Below are 24,760 nucleotides of genomic sequence, written 5' to 3'. Positions count from 1 at the left end.
CGCAAACCGAGAGGGCCATCAGCTAACCTGGTGCGAGGGTTTCGGCCTGAAAGGCAGCCACCGTCTTTCCCAAGAGGCGAGGTAGGGGGGTGGCGGGGCGGTCTGGACGCCAAGGTCGCGTTCACTGCTCCCGGGAGACCGGGTGGCGCGCGGGGCGGACCCGAGGGGGTGGCCGCTCGGGCGGGCGGGGCACGTGGGCGCGCGGCCGCCAGGTGGCACCACGGCCCGGGGCCTGGGCGCCGCCGCGGGCGGGGCGCGAAGGGGTTAAGGAGGCGGCTGAGGCGCGGCGGCGGCTCTTTCGGGGAAACCCACCGGGGCGCGCGGAGGCGGGAGCGGCCGTGGGCTGCGGGGCCCGGCGCCGCGCCGGGCGGGGGCGCGGCCAATCGGGCGGCGGGCCCGGCGCGCGCGGAGCCAGGAGATATGGAGGGAGGCGCGGCGGCCAGCTGCCCCTGACGCGCCGCTCCGAGCCGGTGGTCGGCCAGCCCGCGCCGCCCGGGGCCCTGCGGCGCGGAGATGAGCAGGTCGGCGGCGCTCCTGCTCTGCCTGCTGGGCTGCAACGTCTGGAAGGCGGTGACCAAGACGCTGCGGGAACCCGGCGCCGGAGCCCAAGGTCGGTGCGCGGCGGCGGGCTTTGTGTCGGCCGCGGGCCTGCTGCAGAGGCGGCGGCGGCGGCGGGGCTCCGGGGCCGCATTGTGTCGCCGCGGCCGCCCGAGCCCGAGCCGCCGCCACCGGGCCTGCAGCCCCAGCGCCGCGCTCCCGAGGGGGCGGCGCCGCCCGGGGGCGCCGAGATACCCGGGCAGACGCTCCCGGGGGGCCGCGGGCCGCCGGGGTGCGGGTGGCATCAGCTGTTGCCGCCTCGCGTGGCTGGTGTGGATGTATCCTAGGGTCCTTTATGCGCGCCGCGGACACGCGGCACCATCTCCTCCTTCGCCCGGGCGAGAACGGCAGCCCCCGGGTCGCCATCGCCCGCTCCCCACCTCGGGGCTCGGTTCTCGAAGCCCGATCGCGAAGGCTACGCTCGGCCCTTTTGTTGCGGCGGTCGAGGGGGTGGCCGCCGCCCCTGGGGTGCCCCCTGCGCCCCGGGACCCCGAGGTCCGCGGCCGCTGCCCGCCTCCAGCCTGCCGCAGTTTGGGAAAGTTTCGGGGTCTCCTCCCCCTCCCGATGCGACGTCTTTAACAGGCCTTAAGGGCTCTGCTCGGCGGCCCAGGAATCATCCCCGGAAGGGGAGAAAGAATTGGAACTGGGAGGCCCTAATCAATTTTTAAAAAAAAATCATTTCCACGGCTGTGTGTCGCCAGCTCAAGGCTTTTGTCTAATCTTTGGCCTCTGCAAATATGCTTTCCAACCCTGGGAGGAGTGTGCTCGCCTCTGAGAATGGCCACGAGCCTGTCTATTGTTTTCAAAATAAGAATTTGTTTGGGGGGGAAGCCCGAAGGTTCCTTTGCACGGGTTTGTGCGGTCGAAATCGAGGGCTTCTCTGTTGCCTGGTTTTTCGAAAGGGTGAGTGAGGCCGCCGTAGATGCACATCTGGCGTTCACACAGGACACCAATGCCGGGCCTCGCTGGGCCTCTCTGGTCTCCCGGGAGGGTATCCCTGCAGCCCTGGAGACCCTCACCCGCACCCCGACCCCCAGACTTCTTGCCCGCGTCCTTTCCTCGAGGAAAGGTGTGTTCTGTGAAGTCCGCCCAGCAGACGGAATGCACGGGGAGCGCTCCATCCCAGCTCGCTCCATCCTCTTGCTAGGACCCTGCCTTACGCCCTTTTCCATATGCTCGCCCTCATTCCTTATGGCAAATATTCAGAACCCAGAGCCCGGGAGTGCCTGGGAGCAGAGAACCCTGGTGGTTTTCCACCTCTCATGTTGAGACGGGGAAGGGAGTTCCTACCCACAGTCGGTTGGGGTTTGGTTTGTTACCTACATGTTGAATTCAAGGTTTTCATATTCATCGCTTGCTGTATCATTTGCTGGAGTCTCTTTCATGCGTCGCTTTCTCTATAGCTGTGATGGGACAAGACCATTCTGAATTGTGTATAAACTTAGTAATGTACATTACGGAAGGGGGAACATTGGCAAGGTACAGAAAAGACTGTCTCTTCATGTAGGAAATGAATGTTTAGGACATTAGCTCAGCAGTGTTGAATTGTAGCCTCTTTCATTAATCCCCTACTGCTCTTTGAATCAGCTGTTTCAATGAATATGATATTTGTGTTTCAACGAGGCCATTAATTCCAAAGAATGGGTGGAATTTTTTGTTTTGCACTTGGAATAGGGATATGGAAACATTAAGTTTGTGCACTTATAAAATAGGGGAAGGCATAGCCTTAACTGGAACAAAAAAGTCATGAAAAAAACCTACTAGGTCTAGGTCAAACACCACATTTTGCAGAGAGCTTGCTGCTAAATATTTTATCTGGTAACTAAAGTCTCAGAAATGGAATATTCTGTGCGGTGAGTGAGAAAAAGTCAAGCTGTGAGATGTTAATGCACAGCTAGGAGTACCTTAGTATATTGTGTGTTTGGAGTGGGAGATCAAGTATCTTGGAATATTTTTCCCCAGGATTACTTCCTTGTTTGGGTAGGATGGCTTTTTAAAGAGCCGAGCCCAGGAGCTCTGCTAGAACTCAGGGTCTCACTACCTGGCATCTGGATTTTGAACTAGTACCGTGTTTTCAGGGAATGGACAATTGCTCCTCTAACTGTAGAAGGTCGCCTTCACCCCACTGAGTTCTTCAGACCATTTTGAAATTTATCTCGTAACATAGTTTTAAAATTCATGTCTTCTCTGCTCTCCGGGATCACGTACACCATGAAGACAAATGCTATCTCTGATTTCACTTTGCATTTTCCGCAGCAGGTTGTAGAGGGTTTTGCACAGAGCTGGTGTTCAGGTTGTGTTGAAAGAAAGAGTAAAGGATTGAAGACAGCTAGTGCATATACTAAAGGGCACCATGCATACACTTTAAGAAAAAAACTTCATGTTTACCTGCCCAGAAACCTAATTTGTAAGAGTTTTGCTTTTATTGTAGAAACTGTTCCATGAATCGTACTTTTTTTTTTTTTTTTTTGGCCGCGCAGCTTGTGGTATCTTAGTTCCCTGACCAGGGATCAAACCCATGCCCCCCTGCAGTGGAAGTGTGGAGTCCTAACCACTGGACCGCCAGGGAAGTCCCTACGAATCATACTTTGAACATGCATTGTGCTCACATAGATGTTATGCACCAACCAGATTTAGATTAGGAAAAACTACTTAGAGACCTCAAACACGTAAATCGTAGGCCAGAGCACCCCAATTAGATTCCTAGGCCTAAATGACACCTTCCTTTTTAAATGAATCCTTGTTATGTCAGAGGAAACTAACATCTGCAAAATTTCTCGGCATCACTTTGCTCTTTATATATTCAAGATAAAATTTAAAGTTTGGCTCTCCCTACTGTAGCTGCTTTGAATCAGCAAAGGGATTTCAAAGGCCAGAGTTAGCTGTCACCATGAGGCTTGGCTTTGCTGGTCATGAATTTGAACCAACTCCAGCATATGATTGCGTGTTTTTATGAAGTGTTTCCATTTGAGTTGCCCTAAAGTGGTCATAGTATCTAATTTTTTTCCTGGGAATTTATAGAAACCGTTATTCACAAGTATCTACTAATTCTGACTTTCTGCACCTCTTACACAACTGTGCGCTAAGACCAGCTTGATAGAGGGGGCCCCTACTTAAAGAATGGTAAGATGTGCAGACGTGCTCTATGAGATGTATTCTTGAACCCCAGCACTCTCTTTATGTGCCAGAAGAAAGGTCAGAGCTAGGTTGCTGCTTATTCTCTAACAGTAAAGTATTTTGCAATGATGTGCTATTTTTTTGTTCCTCTCAGAAAAGCTACAATCTATCATAACATTTGAGGTGAATGGTTGGCTGTCTCTCTTCTCTGCAAAAGGTCTATTCCTGGCCAAATTCAAATTTCGGTTTTTAGAACATCGTGATCAGTTGAAAGACCAGGAAGGGATGTAAGCTATCAGGAGGATTATCCAACAGGCATGACTTATGCTGACAGTATATTAAGAGCATAACATCTAAATAAAACTCATGGGCTCACATCCTGGGAAACTGCAGGACTTGAACTTGCCGAGACCTCTGGACTTCCTTGCACGCCAGGTGTGGGAATTCTATGCAGAAGCAACAGCAATGTCTAGGGAATTTCTGGCAAAGTCTTTGAGATGAGTTTAAGAATTACTTTTGTATCCTATTTGTACTTGTCCTGTAATACTTGGTAACTTACAGCTTATTAGCTTAGAAACCTAACCAAAAGAAAGAAAATATTGCATGGATTTCCGAACTAATAGCTTTCAAGTGAAGGTACTTTCTCAGTTTTAATCAAGCCTTCATTTTAAACAAATTACTGATATGTCTGTAAATCTGTTTATTTTCATTATTGTTGGCCAATGCTAATTTAGTAATTTTATTAAATACTGCTTACTAAAAAAGCACACGGAAGTAAGTTGGACAGGCAACAGACGTGTATAATACTCTATATTGAAGGAAAAATTGAATATAAAAACATTTCAGAAATCTAGTTGGAAGAATTTGCCCTCTGATAACACATATACATCAATAATGCTTTTATAGTTTGCTTTTATGAGTGACTTCCGGACCTTTAAAGACCACAGTCCTGGCTAAATTATTCAGTTCCAGCAAAAACGGAAGTGAATGTATTTTAACAGTACTTTTTAAATTAAGCATCGGCACCCTAAATAGACCAACTCGTTATAAGAAGTGATCGTTCTTAAAAGTTCTATATTGTGACCCGATGGTATGCCCTACATTCAGAAAACCATTACGTACTTTTGTAAAGTCAAACTTGTAAATAGGCAACATTTGAGGCAATTAACCACTTTAGAAAGGGTTTCACAATAAGTTCCCTTAAAATAAACAGTTTATTCCGCGTATTTAAGGCGACTCCACCTTCCTCTGCTCAAGCCTCTGTTTGAAATGTTTGCAGCTCCTCTTCCTCTCAGATAAAAGTGAGGCTGCAAACATTTGCCCATTTTTCTTTCATTTACCCCTTGCAGGATCTCTTAACCCATAGAGATTCCAGTAATTAAACCCTATTACGTGGATGACTCCAACTTTTCTCTCTCTTGCTCTAGTTCCTTCTGTCCAACAAGCTACTGGACGTCTCCATTCAGTGCAGGAAGCTGACCTCAAACTCCTCAGCGGCCAGCCTCCTTCTCCAGTCCAGCTTACCTTAAGTTCTCTATTAAACTGGACTCAAAATCTGGGTGTCCCCTTAGATCCTTCCTCTACCTTATAATCCATACAGTTGGTCATTGTAAGGGTGCATATATAGAGCACATTTATGTAGATGTCTTTAGATCCAGGTAGGTGCGTTTATATAGTATCAGAAGGCGCTTCTTGGTCAAGTTTATACTTCTTGTTCTGCAGGTGAGGAAACCCAGGCCCAAAGAAGTGAGGGGACCTCAGACAATGGTGTTCTCTAGCCGCACAGACCCTGTGGAAGGTGGAGTCATAGCCTCGAAAGATGTTCATGTCCTAATCTCTGGAACCAGAGAATACAGTAGTGCTTTACCGTGAGAAGAGGGACTTTGCAGAGCTAATTAGGTTAAGGATCTTCAGATGGGAAGATTATTCGGGATTATAAAAGGGGGGCAGAAAGATCAGAGTCAGAGAAGGAGACGTGACAACGCAAGCAGAGGGTCAGAGCCAGAGGCGGTGAAGATGTTTCACTGCTGGCCAGGAAGACAGTGCCAGGGAATGCAGGCGGCCTCCGGATGCTGCAAAAGGCGAGGAAGTGGATTCTCCCCTAGGGCTTCCAGAAGGAATGCTGCCTTGCCAACGTCTTGGCTTTAGCTCCGTGATGCTGATTTGGGGCTTCTGACCTCCAGAGCTATAGGATAGTAAATTCATGTTATTTGAAGCCACTGAGTTGTGGTACTTTTCTATGGTAGCAATAGGAAACCAGTACAGAGACTGACCCCCAAGGACTGTGAGAGATGAGGCACCCATACAGCCAGGGTAATGGTACAGCTTGGACCACTTTGGGGGACCAAGCTGCTGAAGATAACATTTGGAGGCTTTTTGCATCTGTTTAACAAAATTCTGCCAAATTGGAACCCTGTTGGGGGCCCTTGGGGAGAGCCTTAAGGGCCTTCCCACCATCACCACCAAAATAACGATTTTTTTTTCCAGAGGAGCTCAGTGGGCTGTGACTTTTATTTGCAAGCAAGGTGCATGCAATTATTGGTGTTCCTTCTAGCGCGGGGATTACTCACACCTGCAGGGAGAAGCGATCGCCTCTTTTAGAAATTTGGCTTCACTTGGCTTTAATCCTTGTCGAAACATACCTATCGGTAACTAAATGAGGTAAAAGAAAGTTACGACTGAATGTCACCATCAGCCCCCGAAGCCATCGTGTAATAAAATGGTAGGGGACCCCCAACGTGGAACGGCCTCCCAGTGTTGTCTCAGAGGCTCAGCACATCCCCTTGATGTTTCTCTGCCTCTCTTGGGCCAATGAGCCCCACCAGCTCGGGGGCCTGGGACCCCCAGAACCATTAAGGATGCCTCCTGCAGGGAAGGGGGATGGGGTGAATTGGGAGGTTGGGATTGACATATATATACTACTATATATAAAATGGATAACTCATGAGAACCTACTGTAGAGCTCAGGGAACTCTAATGCTCTGTGGTGACCTAAATGGGAAGGAAATCCAAGAAGAGGGGATATATGTATATGTCCAGCTAATTCACTTTGCTGTACAGCAGAAACTAACACAACATTGTAAAGCAGCTAGACTCCAATAAAATTAAAAAAAAAAAAGACGCCTCCTGCAGGTGGAGGACAGAGCAGTATGGAAACACCCAAATAATCCTCAACACTGCCCCGATTGCAGAATGCAGGAAGAGGGAGACTGCTTGGTCTCCTGCAGTTCCTATCCCGCTGGGAGCAAAAGACTAACGTTCACCTTAGCCCAGAGAAGGGAGCCACCACTGCGGGGGTCGCTGGCCACTTGGTGGAGTGATGTGGGGATGGGAGAAGGGGAAGGATAATGAAGTGTCTCCTCCCGAGGAGCAGACCCAAGAATGGACAGAAGCCTGACCCATCTCGATTTCAGGGCTTTAGCCTAAAGGTAAACAAAGATTGGAGAAAGGGAGAGAATGACTCCCTTATTTGCAGGCCGAAGACCTTGCCTCATGTTACGGCATCATTCTTGCCTTCCCCTCCCATCTCATCAACATTCCTTCACTCATCTCTCTTCATTTTCCCTCCCAGGTACTTGTGCAAAGCAGCGTGTCTTTCTCCCTCTGTTTCAGTCTGTTCTTTCAACCCAGGCTCTTTCCACGTGGCCCTCTTCAAACACCATTTTAATTCATGTTTCTCTCCTGCAGAGACACGTTAACTCTTTTCCCGTTGCCCAAAGTATGGCATCTAAATTATGACATCTGGCCTTTCCTCATGTGCCTGTTCCAGCTTTAGCTCCGTTCTTCGCCGGGTTGAGATCACCCCCTCCGGCTAGAATGTTCCATCGTTGTCCCCTGGGTGATGGTTGTACGTCCTCACTTCCCTTCACTCACAGCCATGCTCCCCTTTTCCATTCTTAAAATACTAAATGTGAAATTTCTACTCTATGAAAACAGTATGCTAAACACTCGTTAGACGAAAAAAGGGTTCTTTGGGGCTTCCCTGGTGGTGCAGTGGTTGAGAGTCCGCCTGCCGATGCGGGGGACACGGGTTCGTGCCCCCGTCCGGGAGGATCCCACATGCCGCAGAGCGGCTGGGCCCGTGAGCCATGGCCGTTGAGCCTGCGCGTCCGGAGCCTGTGCTCCGAAGCGGGAGAGGCCACAACAGTGAGAGGCCCGTGTACCGCAAAAAAAAAAAAGGGTACTGTGGAGGAGACAGTATATTTTGGGGTAAGCTTGATTCTTTAGGGGTGCTTACTTTTTCACATTTTACAATCCAATTGAAGAAGAAATGGAAAAATAAATTAAGGACATCACCAAGGTACTTTAATGTAATTAGGCAAGAATCTCTTAACATGAAACCGTTAACAGTTGCATGACTAAAATACAGCTGTAAGTCGTCTGTGATGTTTATTTCTAGAAATTTCGAGGACTTGCCCACAGTAGGCCACAGGAAGTTGTATTTGAGAGAGCATAAGCACACAGAACATCACTTAGTGCTCCTCAAAGTTGTAAGTTAGGTGAGACACGTCCTTTTGGTGATCAAATATTGAAGCAGGGACAGTATTGGTTAGACAGTGTTGGTTCTGTAGTGATTTCCAGTATCAGCTGAAGCTCTGAATAATAATTGCAGAAACAATTAGGTAAAACTCACAGTACTTACAAAGGGTGGGGTGGTGAGATGATCAAATATGGATTTAATATGTTCAAATAGTTTGAGCCCTTAATTGAAGCTTAACTTTATATAAAACTTATAAACATACTCAAATATGAGAACTGGCAAGATCTTTTGGGATTGTGGGAAGTAGCCAGTGGTGTTGGAAAAGCTGGCTTAGGAGAAATTAACTTGGAAGTGAGTACTGAGTTTGTAAAAGATTGGTTTGTTTCTTATTTGTTTTGTTTTGAGCTGTACCCCACAGGGATAGAGAAGCCTGAGTGTAATGAGAAGAGGCAACCATGTCCAAGTCAAATGAACGTTTCATTTGCCTAGACTTCTTAGAGCTCAGAATTCGAATAGAAAAATTATTGAATTCATATTGAAGGAAAGATTTTTAATGTAATTTTGACAGAGCTGAACTAAAGACATAAATGCTTTGATGAAAGCTAGCCTCAATCCATAAGGTGAATCACATTAGTCAGACCTCTGATTTCAAACCAGTAATTAGTAGCAGTCTTGTGGATGACTTTATACCGGGTGTAGTCGAGTGTGGCTGTGCCTTGTTTCCTCAGCCTCACAATTAGCACTTAGATCTCTCCTCTTAAGAGAGAAGGGTCAACAACAAGCATTTGTGAATGGAAATCTATCTTAACAGAGAGAATTAAAGCACGTGTAACTTGGGTCTCTATTTTATTATTAACAACATTCTATTTATTTGCCTATTCTTAATTTGATTATTTATAATTTATAGTTGATTTCTAATAATATTTTATTAATGATTTGGATGAGTACATTGCAGGGATATTGATCATACTTTCTTCTGAAATAAAGACTAAAAGGGGGTGTCTTAGTCCATCCAAGCAGCTGTAACAGAATACCATAGACTGGTTGGCTTATAAACAGCAGCAGTTTATTTCTCAACAGTTTGGGAGGCTGGGAAGTCCAAGATCAAGGTGTTTGCAGATGCGATGCCTGGTGAGAGCCCACTTCTGATTCATAGATGGCCATCTTTCTGCTGTGTCCTTACGTAGCAGAATGGGTGAGGGAGCTCTCTGAGATCTCTTCTTAATCAGGGCACTAATCCCATTCATGAGGTCCCCACCCTCATGTGCGTGTGCGTGTGCGTGCGTGTGTGTGTCAGGGTAGAGAAGGAATAGGAGAGAAAAAGAAAACAAAAATAACCCTTCCAGAGTCTATTATTTGCATCCTACCAGTGCAAAACTAGAGGTTATATAGGACTGTTTCAGTGCCTGTTCTCCTCTTTAAAAGAAACCTGAACAGGGACTTCCCTGGTGGCACAGTGGTTAAGAATCCACCTGCCAATGCAAGGGACACGGGTACGAGCTCTGGTCCGGGAAGATCCCACATGCCGCGGAGCAACTAAGCCTGTGTGCCACAACTGCTGAGCCTGTGCTCTAGAGCCCGCGAGCCACAACTACTGAGTCCACGTGCTGCAACTCCTGAAGCCCACATGCCTAGAGCCTGTGCTCCACAACAAGAGAAGCCACTGCAGTGAGAAGCCTGTGCCCCACAATGAAGTGTAGCCCCCCTCTCGCCGCAACTAGAGAAAGCCCGCACACAGCAATGAAGACCGAACACAGCCAAAAATAAAATAATTAATTAATTAAAAAAAAAACCTAAACATATATGCCAGTTGGAAGGTGCAAGAGTCGATACACTCCAGCAAGTACCAGGATCTCTTAAAATGACTAAGCAGCTTCTAGAAGTTACTTGGGACACTTCATTAACCCTTTTGAGTCACGAGTATATTCCTCATAGTCTAATAGTCTTTTTTAAAGTTAAGATAATAATAAAATTCTAGACATATCTATTCACAGAAGTCAGATATTTTGAATCAGAGTTGAGCATACCAAGAGATGACCTGCTGTAAAAAGTGAAATTTCTTGAGATTTAAAATCACCCCTAAAGACTGGGTATATCATTTGGAAATTGAGACCAGATAGGATTGTCCCCTTATTTCCTCTGCTTGTGCCATTAACCTATAGAAATGTACATTGGGTGTTGCAGATGCATGTGCATGTCTGCATGTAGATTTCACAGAACTGAGCCATTCCAGAAATCCTCGCTGGAATTCGGGAAAAAGTGGGTGCTTGAGTCAGGTCCTCTTTTTTCAGTTCTGTTTCTTCCCTCATATGGCCTTTCCTAATTTTTGGTCTATTTCAGAGCTGCCTGCTTTTTTTTTTTAGAAGCTGTATCCACATAAAGAACAGTGACACCTGTGTACGGCTTCCCTGCTGTATATACTGTTGGTACTTTCAGCGAAGGTACTTTCCCAAGTCCTTTGAGTTCTTTGGACTTCTACCCAGACAGACAGATTTAGTGGCATAAATAGCCTTTCTGTTGTTTATATTAAAATAGAGATTTTATAAAAGGAAAGGATTTTTTCTGAACTTAGAACATTTTCTTTCTGTGATGCTCACGAGATAGGAGTGTTCAGTCGGACGCCTGAATGTGGACCCTCAGAGCCCAGCACTGGTTTGGTGTTTAATGTGATAGAAAAATCATCCTCTGAGAGTTGCTGGTCGCTCTATTATTGTCTCAGTATTTTTTGATATTAAGAAAGTCTGTGATTATTCCGAGTTAGGAAAACAGAATAGCATTAGATCCATGTAGGTCTGTTATTGTAAATATTGTAATACAAGAGGGCAGTGCTTCTTGAGGATGGCGTGAAAGAAGTTAACTTGTGTTTCACGTCATTTGATTATTTAAAATATTCCCATTTAATCAGAGGTTGGAGGAGATTGGTTTTTAGATGCCTTCTTTAGAACCAGGGTTTTCACTTTTTGCTCAGCTGATCAGTTTCTTTCTCTGTTACCTACCATCTGCTAGACATGTTTGTGACTGTGTGAGAAAGCATATGGGAAAGGGATAGAGAAGTTAATGCAGTCAACTGGTGAGTGTGGAGGACACAGTGTCTGCAGTCTGGTCAAGTTTACAGCGCATCTGCTGGAGCCCAGGGAGCCCTCTTAAAATATGGCTCTGCTGTCCAGGCAGAGTACCTGCAGGATTGTCCCAATGTTACTAGTATGGCCACAGCAAAATTAGGTCTCCTTCCTAAACAACGTTCCTTGGCAGATACTCTATGGATACATTTTTTCCTTTCCTATAAACTTAAAGACTGCCTAGTGAAATGAGACCCAGAAAGTGATCCTTTTAGCTCACTCACCCCTGGGCAGAGCAGACTGTTAAAATGGCTTTTAATGCACAAGTTGTATTTTCTTTAGAACTGATTCTTGTGCTGTAACGTAGGTTTTTAGTTGAAGTTAAAATTGATAGAAATGCTCCTATTATGAACTTTCTCCCCTACTGTTTGAACCAGTTTTTTGAAACTATCTTGATAAACCTCATTTGCCTTTTTAAATTTAAAGATAGAATCATTGCCTATAATGATGGTTCTCTGAGTGTCTTGATGGAAATCTATTAGATGTCACATTAAATATTAAACTTATGCATTCCAAATCAATACATGTTAAAATACTATATAAATGCTAAGTAAGTATGAGAAAGGAGTTGCCAGCTCTTAGACCAGGGCTGTTGTTTATGTGTACTCGTTAGATAACATTTTAATTAGGTGGAGCTATTCCCTGCTCCTATCTTCCCATGTCTAAATTCAGAATCCCTAGGGAGATGTTTACCTGAGAGAAAGGTCTGGAAAGACTTGAAGTTAGATGCTTCCTCACCTTATCTCTCTGTTAGCTGCTTCATGGCTGATTAGCCATTCTTTATACACCCTTCCCCTCACCTATCTCCACACCCATCTGTCTGCCCACCCACCTATCCATTCATCCATCCATCCATCCACCCACACACTCATCCACCCATCCACCCATCTATCCACTCATCCACCCATCCATCCATCTATCAACCCACCTATCTATCCATCTGCCCATCTTTATATCCACCTATCGGTTCACCCATCCATCCAACAGAGTCTGCTTGCCTTACCTTTCACCACCAAAACATTGATGTTATTATCTTAAATTTATAGGATCCATTAGATTTTCAAGTGCTTTCAGAGCCATTATCTGTTTTGTTCCTCATAATCCTGAGAGGTATTTGGGAGAGAGATTATTCCTTTTTATACATGAAAAGCAATGTGGCTTGCAGTCATGTGCTGGTACACCGTGGAGGTGGAGGTCCCACCCGCATACCCTCCTCTGCTCTCCTCTTAGCATGTCTCTCAGTTGTTCTAGGGATTCACACTCACTGTTTCTGAGATAATTTTCAAAGATAATTAAGACCCAGCCCCTCTTTTCTGGAACTCAAGCTCCCATGAGGGGAAAACAGGGATAAGCGAAAAGCGAAGCGAGCAGGGTTGCAGGGAAGGGAATGACTGGCTGGGCTGCCCGAGAGGCTTTCCCAGGGAAGAGGCTTTGGAGCCAGGGTTTGAAGGCTAAGAATTAATCATGTAGAGAAGATTGGCAGGGAGGCACACCCAGGGCCACACCCCCATCCATGTGAATTGTAGCTCTTGCGGGGGGACATAAGGATGATGGCGTCATCCGCAATGAGGTCTTCTGAGTTTATCGATAAAGCATTGGAAAAAGAGCTGCTTTTTTTCTTTTGTTGGAAAAAGTATCAGTGGAGTTGCTGAATTTGCTAATAAACTCATGTCTCATCCCACGGGGCATATTGAGTGGTGGGTGTTATTCTTAAGTCTGTGAACTGGTTGCCATGCCTATCTGTCTTCCTCTCCCCAGTTATTATAAAACCTCTTTTCCCATCTATTCTGCTTGGTTGGTTAATCTTCAACCACATAGTCCAACATCAAAGGCTCTGGCTTTTGCAGCATAACTTTCTGTAACCTGAGCCTCCTCTGCTAATCATGTGTAATTTATTTAGAAGGCAGTTACTGGTCTTTGTTCCCCATCTCCTTTCCTTTTCCCCCCCATTCTTATTCTTGCTTTTTCAGTTAAGAGAAAGTATCCGCCGCACAGCAACCAAAAGGGCACAGAAAGGTCAGCCTCCTTAAAGTCAATTTCAGCCGCAGAAGGAGGAGACTTTGGTGTTTTTTTGTTGTTGTTTTAAGTTTTATATTGGAGTATAGTTGATTTACAATTTTGTGTTAGTTTCAGGTGTACAGCAAAATGAGTTAGTTATACATACATTTATTCTTTTTCAGATTCTTTTCCCACATAGGTTATTTCATTTATTTATTTATTGGCTGCGTCAGGTCTTGGTTGCAGTGCGCGGGCTCTTCGTTGCGGTGAGGGGGCTTCTCTCTAGTTGTGGCATGCAGCCTCCAGGGCGCGAGGGCTCTGTAGTTGCGGCGCATGGGCTTTGTTGCCCCTCAGCGTGTGGGATCTTAGTTCCCCAACCAGGGATCGAACCAGCATCCCCTGCATTGCAAGAAGGACTTTTAACCACTGGACCACCAGGGAAGACCCCATATAGCTTATTACTAAGTATTGAGTAGAGTTCCCTGTGCTATACGGTAGGTCTTTGTTTATTATCTATTTTATATATCGTAGCGTGTACATGTTAATCCCAGGCTCCTAATTTATCCTTCCCTGCTAAGCTTTCCCCTTTGGTAACCATGTTTTCTAAATCTGTGAGTCTGTTTCTGTTTTGTAAATAAGTTCATTTGTATCATTTTTTTAGATTCCACGTATAAGTGATTATGATATTTGTCTCTGTCTGTCTGACTTCACTTAGTATGATATTCTCTCGGTGCATCTATGCAAATGGCATTATTTCAGCCTTTTGTATGGTTGAGTCGTATTCCATTGTATATTTGTACCAGATCTTATTTATCCATTCATCCTAAGTGTTGATGGACACTTAGGTTGCTTCCTTGTCTTGGCTATTGTAAATAGTGCTACAGTGAACATTAAGATGCATGTATCTTTTCGAATTACAGCTTTCCCTGGATATATGCCCAGGAGTGGGATTGCAGGATCATATGGTAGCTTCATTTTTAGTTTTTAATGGAACATCCATACCGTTCTCCTTAGTGGGCGTACCAATTTACATTCCCACCAACAGTGTAGGAGGATTACCTTTTCTCTACACCCTCTCCAGCATTTATTGTTTATAGACTTTTTGATGATGGCCATTCTGACCAGTGTGAGGTGATACCTCATTGTAGTTTTGATTTGCATTTCTCTGATAATTAGAGATGTTGAGCATCTTTTCATGTGCTTTTTGGCCATCTTTATGTCTTCTTTGGAGAGATGTCTATTTAGATCTCCTGCCCATTTTTTTTGATTGGGCTGTTTGCTTTTTTGTTATTGAGCTGCGTGCACTGTTTGTATATTTTGGAGATTAATCCCATTGTTGAAAATAACCACTTACGCCTAGATCTTAGTTTGTGTAAGAGTGATTGAATGTGCTGTGTTTATCTTTCCAAGTCCAGAAGTGATCGAGATAAAGGAGCTGATGGTAACTATTGTAGTGACGGGTTGGGAGCGATTTAGTTCCCAGAGGAAAAGGCCCCTCTGGTGGTCCTCATGGGAGCAATGGGGAGACTTCTCAGTGTAGGGAGTGGCTGCTTGGGAATCAGGAGGTCACTTTAATTCCCTCACTTTTGCATGAATTGAAAGGTAAGGTGCAGAGTGTTGTAGGGAGAGCCCGGATTTAAGAGCTGTTCCTTTACTCACTCATTCATTCCTGGATATTTATTAAACCCCTCCTACTCTTTGTCAGGCAGTGTAAAATAGATTGACCCCTACTCTGCTGGCGTTTACAGTACAGTGGGTGCAGTGAGCTCTTCAGCGAGTAGGACTGCTGCTCCAGACGGAGACATGTACACTTAGGTCTGCTGTGGACACCTGTGCATGCAGCCCTGTTCCTTGCTTTTGATGACACTAGCCCTGGCCTCTTCTGTGTGGTTCTAATTACATGTCAACTTTCTGGATAACGGTCTAATAAGTGACTTCCTAGCTTGCTGTGAAAACACCGGTTTGCTAATGAGTCAATTAACAACTGTCACCAAAAAAAGAAAAGGGAAAAAAATTATATAATCATATCTAAAATTGAACTTGAGAAGCATTTTCCATTTCGCCCCACCCTGTTAGTGTATATAATATAAAAAGTTGACATTACCTTAGACGGTAGCATGAAGCCAAACTACTTTGAAAAATAAAGGCCTATGGGTCAGAAAGAGAAAAACAAATATCGTTATGTTAACGCATATATGTGGAACCTAGAAAAATGGTACGGGTGAACAGGTTTGCAGGGCAGAAATAGAGACACAGATGTAGAGAACAAATGTATGGACACCAAGTGGGGGAAGTGGCAGGGGGTGGTGGTGGTGTGATGAATTGGGAGATTGGGATTGACATGTATGCACTAATATGTATAGAATAGATAACTTATTTAGAACCTGCTGTATAAAAAATATAAAATTAAAAAAAAAAAAGACCTGTGGGTAAAGAAAAGGAAGACTCTGCTACTTTAGAGAAAAAGTAAATACAACTGAAAAATGTTATACAATGAAATGTAATATAATGAAAGGAGCACTTGATAACTTCCTGAGGTGATGTGCCTAGTCTCCGTATTACCTTTAGGTGTGGAACGACCAGAAGGAAAGCCAGCCGATCTTGCTCTGCTGACCACTGCTGCCCAAACTCCAGTATGGACGTGTATCCCTGGAAGGTCTGGTTCAACGTGCATCCTGGTCCAGTGGGTCCGGTGTGGCCCCTAAGATGCTGCAGCTCTTACCATGCTGCTGGGCAAGGGACCACACTTGAAATAGCGAGGCTGTCCACTGCCAGTCAGTTCCTAATGTTTAGAGACAGACAGAGGCAGAGCCAGGAAGCAATCCGTTTTGTCTGGCTCCTCTCATATGCCCTATTACTCGGCCACTGCGCCTGCCACCAGGTAAACGCGCTGCTGCTTTTTCCTTAGGTTTTTAACATCTCAGTTTAAAGAAAGCTACCTAGAAAATTCATTCTCACCTTATTCAAAGCCTAGCTTCAAGATAGGTAGGTGGGGCTTCCTTGGTGGCGCAGTGGATGAGAATCTGCCTGCTAATGCAGGGGACACGGGTTCGAGGCCTGGTCCAGGAAGATCCCACATACCGCGGAGCAACTAGGCCTGTGCGCCACAACTACTGAGCCTGCGCGTCTGGAGCCTGTGCTCCACAACAAGAGAGGCCGAGATAGTGAGAGGCCCGCGCACCGTGATGAAGAGTGGGCCCCGCTTGCCAAAATAAATTAATTAATTAATAAACTCCTACCAAAAAAAAAAAAGATAAGGTAGGTGATGTAGTCCACTCGGGTGTTGTGATGGACACAGATGTCTTGGAAGGGGCTGCACATCTTTTTCTATGTGCGTATTCACACCCTTAAACATCCATACAGTTAAAATGTTTATTATGTACTTAATTATGTACATAATAAAAACTGTCCACAGCTCCCGTGATCCTGATTGTGCACTTCGTGTTCGGTTATCGTTTTTTGTTTTTTTATCGCGGTACGCGGGCCTCTCACTGTCGTGGCCTCTCCCGTTGCGGAGCACAGGCTCCGGACGCGCAGGCTCAGCGGCCATGGCTCACGGGCGCAGCCACTCCGCGGCATGTGGGATCCTCCCGGAACTGGAGCACGAACCTGCGTCCCCTGCATCGGCAGGCAGACTCTCAACCACTGCGCCACCAGGGAAGCCCACGCGTTTGGTTATCTTTAACCTGCCTTTAGACCATCTCCAGCTGGACTGCGTATGTTTCTGACCTGATGAAAATAATTTCGAGGAGCAACAGAAGTACCGATATTGGTCTGGTTCCAATTTGCACTTGATATTGAACTGCCTTTTTATACCGTTTCTTTTTCTGTGGAGTGCAGTTCTTACAAACCGTGAAGCCTACACGTTTTTATCCATGTTATGGTAGTGTGGTTTTTTCAGATTGTGCAAATGGCATCTTGAATAAGCAACTTATTGCCAGCTGTTTGGGGCTCATTTAAAGAAATAATAGTAACAATGACTGTTGTTACTCAGAGATGTAGAGTCCCGACTTCTTTTCCATAATTATTTTAAAAGAGTAACGACTGAGTAGATCTTTGAGTTGTTTTATTCAAAAGACGTGGTTTTTGCACCACACCTAGATAACACAGTAACACAGCTGCCAGCTGCCCCAGCTGTGTTTACTTCGTTGTCCCTGCGTAGAAGGTGGTTCAGGCACTGTCGAGGCAGCAGGATTCCAGGGTGACCTTTTCGTAATTTATCTCCGTGGAGATTCTTGGCTGCCTGAAGAGTCCCAGAGACCTTAGAGGAACCAGCAGAATGATTGATCTGTGTGAACCTTTGTCTTTCTGGCTCATGGGGTTTTTATTTTTGTTTTGTGTTTCTAAATGAACGAGGTGGAGTTGCATCACCTAGTCAATTACCTCTTGAAATGTTCATTTCCTCGCCTCCGGAAGCGTGCCACTTGCCCAGGTGAAAGCCAGTATGCTCGGGAGTGGGCTTTAGACACAGCTGGGCCAAGGCTAGTTCCTCCTGCAGGGCATCTGGGGCTGAGGAGGGGACACAAGGGAAAGGAGCTTAAGAAAAGCTCTCCGCTCCCCCCGCCCCATCCTGGCCCACAGCATCCCAGCCTTCAGCCCTGAGCCGTGTGATCAGGGTCTTCCTGCCTGAGGCTCCACCTCTTCATCTCAGCATATCTTGAGGCCTCTCCCACCCAAGGACACACCTGTGAAACGGCACCTCCGTGGCCCTGTCATCCCTCAGACTGTCCACTTCTCACACCCCATTGCCACAGATGCTGCTGTCTGTGACGTCTCTCCGTTGTCACCCCCAAGTCATCCCTTAACCCTCTGCTTTCTCTCTCCCTTGACCCCGGCCTCTCCATCTCCATGACACGCCGTCCGGGCTCCCGTGGCAGTGGCTTCTCCTGCCTCCTCTCCTCCTGCTGGGATTGCCCTTTCTTAGTCTCCTTCGGGTCCCTCCTTTCCTCCACTTCCTCTTGAGAGGAAGATGTGATCCAGGGCTCCCTCCGTGGACCCCCAGAGCATCCTCTTTCCCAGCCGTCTTCCTGATGGACTCCCCAGCCTCCATCCCCTGTCCAGCCTCCCTCTTGAACGCCTGTCTGTGCTTTTGCTGTTTCGTGGATGGATGTCTTCACTCCCGGGAGCCCAGCTCTCGGGCTTTGCCATGCCTTTGCACCAGCTGCTTCTCCAGGCCAGAATGCTTTTGGCCGATTAACTCATTTTCACTCTTCCTAGAGCATCAGGTGTCATCCCCTTGGGGAGCCATCTCTGGTCCCCCCTTCCACTCCTTCAGGTCTGTGCACATACCTTTGCTCTTTATTCAACAAATATTGAATATGAATGCTTTGGTGTTCCAGGCACTGTTCCAGGTGCCAAGGGTTCAGCAGAAAACTCCATCCTAACACTTGCTGCCCTGTAGCGAGCAGTTGTGTGCGCGTGTCCGCCATCCGTCTCCCTTGGAGGCCAGAGCTGCCCCTCACTCCTGGCTCCCCCGGGGTCCTCAGTGTTTGCTGAAAGAGCAAATCCGATTATGCTGATTTTCTCCCTTCTCCTGTCTCCCTTTTCTGCTGGTGTCTTTCCACCATCTCTGGCAGGAGCAAAAACAGGGAATACAACTTCATAATTACAGGATTAGCCAGATAAAATTTCATCACTGTTTCCGCCTTCTGCATATAGTTTGTTGAAATTTTGTGTGTGTGTGATGCAGAGTGTGAGTTGAATGCTTCCTTTGTTTGATAAATTTGCTCAGCTGCAGCCAGCAACAAAAGTTTCCTTTCTGCCTTGTCCTTTGTTCAGAGCTGAAGAACTCAGTTCTTTGAAAGGGAGAGAGGAATATTCTGCTTATAACCTATTCTGGGCAGTTCCTATGCCATGAAGACCAAAGTATTTTGTTGGGGAGCAAGCAGAGGGTTTTCAAATGTTTTTATCTTGTAATACATCCTCTCTTTCTCCTGAAACAAAGTAACGCAAGGCAACAAATAGACTCTTTATGGGCTATTACTGGCAGAGGTGCCAGATAAAACACAGGACACTCAGTTAAGTGGCGTTGCAGTTAAACAATGAATAAATTTTTAGTGTATGTATGTCCAAGTATCGCAGTGGACGTAATTACACTAAAAAAGTACTTGTCGTTCATCTGAAATTCAAACTAACCAGGCATCCTGCATTTTTTCTTTCTTTCTTTTTTTTTTTTTCCAGCACGCGGGCCTCTCACTGTTGTGGCCTCTCCCGTTGCGGAGCACAGGCTCCGGACGCGCAGGCTCAGTGGCCATGGCTCACGGGCCCAGCTGCTCTGCGGCATGTGGGATCTTCCCGGACCGGGGCGCGAACCCGCGTCCCCTGCATCGGCAGGCGGACTCTCAGCCACTGCGCCACCAGGGAAGCCCCCATCCTGCATTTTTATTCACTAAGTTTGGCCACCCTTATGACTGGCAGAAGGCACTTAGTTACTGGGATTCGCCATTTTGGGCTCTTATTTTCAATCACGGTAATGTTTCAGAGGTACCTCCTAGGATTTGGTGAAAACCACTGCCTTTGCCAACTTTAAGAACTTGTAGAACACGTCTCAGCCCCAAGATGGAGGAACAGTGAGAAGGTGGCTCACTCTTTCACCGGACCTCCTTCAACCTGGAGGGTTACAGTGTCGCAGGATTAGTGGGAAAAATGACGTGGCAAATGGCAGCCCAGTCTTTATCCCTGGGATTGCTCAGCTGTTAAGAAGTTGTCTGGTATGTAAGTACATTCAGTTTCATTAAGCAATAATTTATTAAGTCTTCCACGCGTGAGGCAAAGCAGAAGAAACTGCCCACCTGCAAGGTGCTCACATTCTTGTGAGGAACAAAAGCGTTCTCAGTGGGTGTGCACCCTGGGTGGACGTTATAATTACCTGGGAGCATTTTTGTTTGTTTGTTTTAAGTAATTTATTTATTTAATTTTTGGCTGTGTTGGGTTTTCGTTTCTGTGCAAGGGCTTTCTCTAGTTGCGGCGAGCGGGGGCCACTCTTCATCGCGGTACGCGGGCCTCTCGCTATTGCGGCCTCTCTCGTTGCGGAGCACAGGCTCCAGACGCGCAGGCTCAGTAGCTGTGGCTCACGGGCCTGGTCGCTCCGCAGCATGTGGGATCCTCCCAGACCAGGGCTTGAACCCGTTTCCCCTGCATTGGCAGGCGGATTCGCAACCGCTGCGCCAACAGGGAAGCCCTATCTGGGAGCATTTTTAAGCAACACTGGTGCCCAGGGATGCACCCAGAGATTCGGAGTCAGGTGTCTGGTGGGAGCCGAACACTGATAATTTTGAAACGCCCTCCCCCAGATTCAGCAAGAGTTGAGACCGGCTGTTTCAGCATCACACGTGGTCGTGAAGGATTCTCTGAGCACGGGTACGGAGGAAGAACGGCAAGTGGCACAACCTCTGCTTGTGGAGGGAACACGTGGCCAGTGTAATTCTGAGCCGTGACTCAAAGGGGAGGCCTCCGAGCCCTTTCAGTAGCAGCGCAGTGCTTAGAAACCGACTCAGCACTGCATTCCTGAAATCACTGCTAAGTGAGGGTGCCGAGGGTCCGACTCCCATACCAGAGGGCCTCAAATTGGAGCTAAAATTTTATGGGAGCTGGATTCGTGCTTACTTTCCATTTGTCATTAGTCCTTTGTGCTGTACGACTGGCTGATGGGACCCGAGTGGAGTTAACGTGGGAGAGTTAAAGCGATGAGTGTGGAATTGAATATAATTCAGTGTAAAGACTGACTGAGAGAAGCCCGTCCCAGCGGTACTTGGTAACGCTGTGACGTATAATTAGGTTGACACATCTGTCCTGTTACTAAAAGTCCTGTGGGGCGAGTCCCCGGGTGGAGGGCTGGTTTGGCCTGCAGGTCACCTGTGCTTTGTAGCCCCAAGTCAGTGTCTCCGAGGGTCATCAAGGACCTCCTGCATCTGAATCCTGGGATGCTAGCGAAATATGCAGATTCCTGGGCCCTGCCTCAGAGCTGGGGGACCAGGATCTCTGGGGGGTGGGCCTCTAGTCCAGTAAAGAACTCCTGATTCTGGTGCTGGGGTCAAGGGCTTAGTCTAAACTGCATCTTGAAGGTAGAAGACTCTGAAGTCAGATGGGGATAGAGGCCAACTTTCTTCTTCTTCCCCTCTTTCTTCTTTATTGTTATTATTATTGTTATGATTATTATTTTTATTATTTCTGTGAACTTCCCTCTGTTGGGGGCAGTTTTATTATTATTACTATTATTGTTGTCGTTGTTATTATTTCTATGGACCTTCTGTTTGGGGCAGTTTTATTATTGTTATTATTGTTATCTCTGTGAACCTTCCTCTGTGGGGAGCATTTTTATTATTGTTGTTGTTGCTTTTGCTATTATTACTATTTCTGCAGACCTCCCTCTGTTGGGGGCATTGGTATATGACCTCTTTGCCTTCTCAGAAGAGTGAGGATCTCGTGGGCATCCTCAGAAGTACCGGGTACGTCCCGGGTTATTTCCAGCTCTGCGTGGTAGTTGATAATTCTAGGACAGCTTGTCTTTCTGCTTTGCTGAAATGGTATCACTTTTCTCTCTTTGATAGTTTCTTCCTGTTGTTTTGAATGCAGAGTTTTTCTTAAACTATGAGCAGAGTCTTCCACATTTAACTCATAAGTAATGCCATGTGTCTTATCGTAAATCTTCATTAGTGAATAGCAGAGCTAAAAATAGAACAGTGACGGTTGGCGGCAATTGAAAAAACTAAGGAAACTGTTGAATATCAAGTTTTTAAATTTTACCTCTTTATTTTTTGCTAATTTGGATTTTGAAGTGATTTACGGAATGACTTCTAAAGTATATCCTTCAGTCAACTGAAAATAGGATTTGTTACATACATTAGTAACAGAAACCAGAATTTCTCAAATAAGGCTTTTGGTGAGCTAAGCAGCGGTGTTTAGCTCACAAAAAGCCCTATTTGAGAAGAGGAATATTTGGAATGTTCCGATTCCAAGTAAGAATATTTGGGGACTTTTCCTATTTCATCCTGGAAAATATTAGATAAACCTTTAGATAAATTAGATAAAATTTTAAACAAATTTTTCCTTCAATACATTTTTCTTATCTATGTTGCTTGTCTCTATTAGAACCTTTTACAAGAGGAATTCTGTCCAACCCCAGATTGGAAACTTATTTTAAGTTTGGTAAACCTACATATCAATGCAAATTTCCCCATCACTTCTAGGTGTTCTGCCACCTGAAAAATTTGAGATCTACTGGCAGAAGCGAGATTGCAAATTTAAAAGCATTCATTCGACTTTATTTTTATATTTACATTGCAAATATTGAGAGAGTTAGACTCCACCCCCTTTCTGCATCACACACTCTTGTTATTCTGGCTCCATCTCAGCCGTCATCTCTGAGTGATGTTCTCTGCAGGTTCCCCTACACTCTGTACAGCCTGCATTATGTCACCTGCCGTGTTTTACAGGTAGGCACCCCTCCCGGTCCAAATACACTCCCTATCAAGAGTTGCAGAAATGTTTATCCTAAAGTCACTGACCAGCCTGAAAAATCCACTATCGCACGTGCCACCAAGTGTGCAGGTCTGTGCAAGAGGCTGTCGGGGTGGGTGGCGAGTCCTAGTCGTTCACCCCCCGATAGGATCTGGACTCCGAGTGTTTATGCGTCCCCTCTGTGATTTGCTGGTCACTTTAACAATGGGATTGAGGACGAAAGCAGGGATGTGCACTGACATGAGCAGGCGGGTGGGTTCTGCACTTGCAGTTCAGTGCTCAGACTGAGCCCAGTGGTCTGCAACACACAGGACTTTACATCACAGCAGAGAGTTCAACTGTGGGCCTTGAGACTGGTGTGTGAGGGAAGCCTCGGGGCTATCAGGAGGCTGGTGACTGTCCTGTGTCCACATCAGTGGCCTCTGTCTTCCCTGGTCTTTGCACATGCACAGGCAACAGCAAAACCCCTTCCTGCCTCTTCCTGAAAGTGAACTCTGAGGACCCAGGAGTCCATACTGATATGAATGAATGACGGAGGGAGGGAGTGGATGAATGAATGAATGGAGGAAAAGACAAATCTCCTCAGCAGAAGAATTCTGAATAACTGATGTCCATACTCTGCCCTCGAGGAGAGGGAACATAATCCCAGCCCCTTAAGTGTGAGCTGTGCTCAGTGACCTTCCTGTCAACGAGGATAATGTGGAAAGGAGTCGGGGTAACTTTATGGGTGGAGAAACTTGACAGGCAGGTGATCGAGGCCAGCGTCAGCAGTAATAAGCCAAGTTGACAGTATGTACCTTTGACATGATGGGGTGAGAAGGGCACTTTCCCTTCGTGGTCTTCCTCCTGTCCGGGAGGATCCCACATGCCGCGGAGCGGCTGGGCCCGTGAGCCATGGCCGCTGAGCCTGCGCGTCCGGAGCCTGCGCTCCGCAACGGGAGAGGCCGCAGCAGTGAGAGGCCCGCGTACCGCAAAACAAAACAAAACAGAAAAAAAACCCATAACCTCAGTCTGAGCATGAGAAAAACATCAGAAGAACCCAAACTGAGGGACATTCTACAGAATCCCTGACCAGTACTCCTCAGAAGTGTCGAGGTCATCAAAAGCAAGGAAAGTTCGAGAAACGTCCCAGCCAAGAAGAGCCCAAGGAGACACGATGACTAAACGTGATGACAGATCCTGGATGGGTTCCTGGGTCAGGAAAGGACATCAGGAAAAAACTAAGGAAATCTGCAAAAAGTATATATAGCTCTTACTTAAAAACAGTGTACCAATATTGCTTCATTAATTGTAACAAATATGCCAATTTAATATAAGATGTTACTAATGGCGGAAACTGATGAGAGCTATGTGGGAACTCTCTGTACTACCTTTGCAATTTTTCTGTAAATCTAGAACTGTTCTCAAATTGAAAGCTTATTAAAAAATAAAACAATCCCAAGGAGGAAGGTAAATTTGGGTGCTAGGGGTAGAAGGGACGAGGTTTTAGAAGGTGATGCTTATTAACTAAAAACAAGTTTTATAGGAGAAAATATATGTCATATTCAAATTTGGGGTTCCTTAAGACTATCAGAATATATACTTCACAAATGTCATTGGTCTCCTTTATTTTGGTTTCAAGTAAAATGTACATATTATATTAGGTCTCTACTGTGAATTTATTTATTTATGGACATTAGCAGGTATAATAAAGGCAAAAAAAGTCAAAACAGATTATTAGTCATGACAACAGAAGCAAGAGCAGTACCATAAATAATGACTTGGTTAATCGCAATTTCCTTTATTAATTGGCATTCACTTTAGTCTGACACACACATCATAAGTATTGTTTATTTTTATACCTATTGTGAGAAGGCATACAAAATAGTGACTTTTCCCCTCAACTGTTCCAGGTCTGAATTAGAGCAAGATGAAATTCTGCTTGTGCTTGGGGATATACCAGTTTGAAATAGAGAACCACTAAGATTTCCCTTGTACTAAATTTATTTTT

At 45.9% G+C, this 24,760-nt stretch overlaps 1 protein-coding gene across 1 annotated transcript in view; it reads left to right on the top strand.

Moving 5' to 3' along the window:
- Window positions 1-342: 342 nt before the first annotated feature.
- Window positions 343-24,760, top strand: part of FAM171A1 (family with sequence similarity 171 member A1) — a 124,770-nt gene continuing 100,352 nt past the window's right edge. Inside the window, exon 1 of the mRNA XM_082841715.1 lies at window positions 343-610. Coding sequence (XP_082697841.1) covers window positions 514-610 — 97 coding nt within the window. The 5' untranslated portion in view covers window positions 343-513. The remainder of the gene's footprint in view (window positions 611-24,760) is intronic.

The sequence above is a fragment of the Leucopleurus acutus genome (assembly GCF_964270905.1).
Source record: "Leucopleurus acutus genome assembly, chromosome: 1".
Taxonomy (NCBI): Eukaryota; Metazoa; Chordata; class Mammalia; order Artiodactyla; family Delphinidae; genus Leucopleurus; species Leucopleurus acutus.
This window is presented reverse-complemented; position numbering and strand designations above follow the sequence as displayed.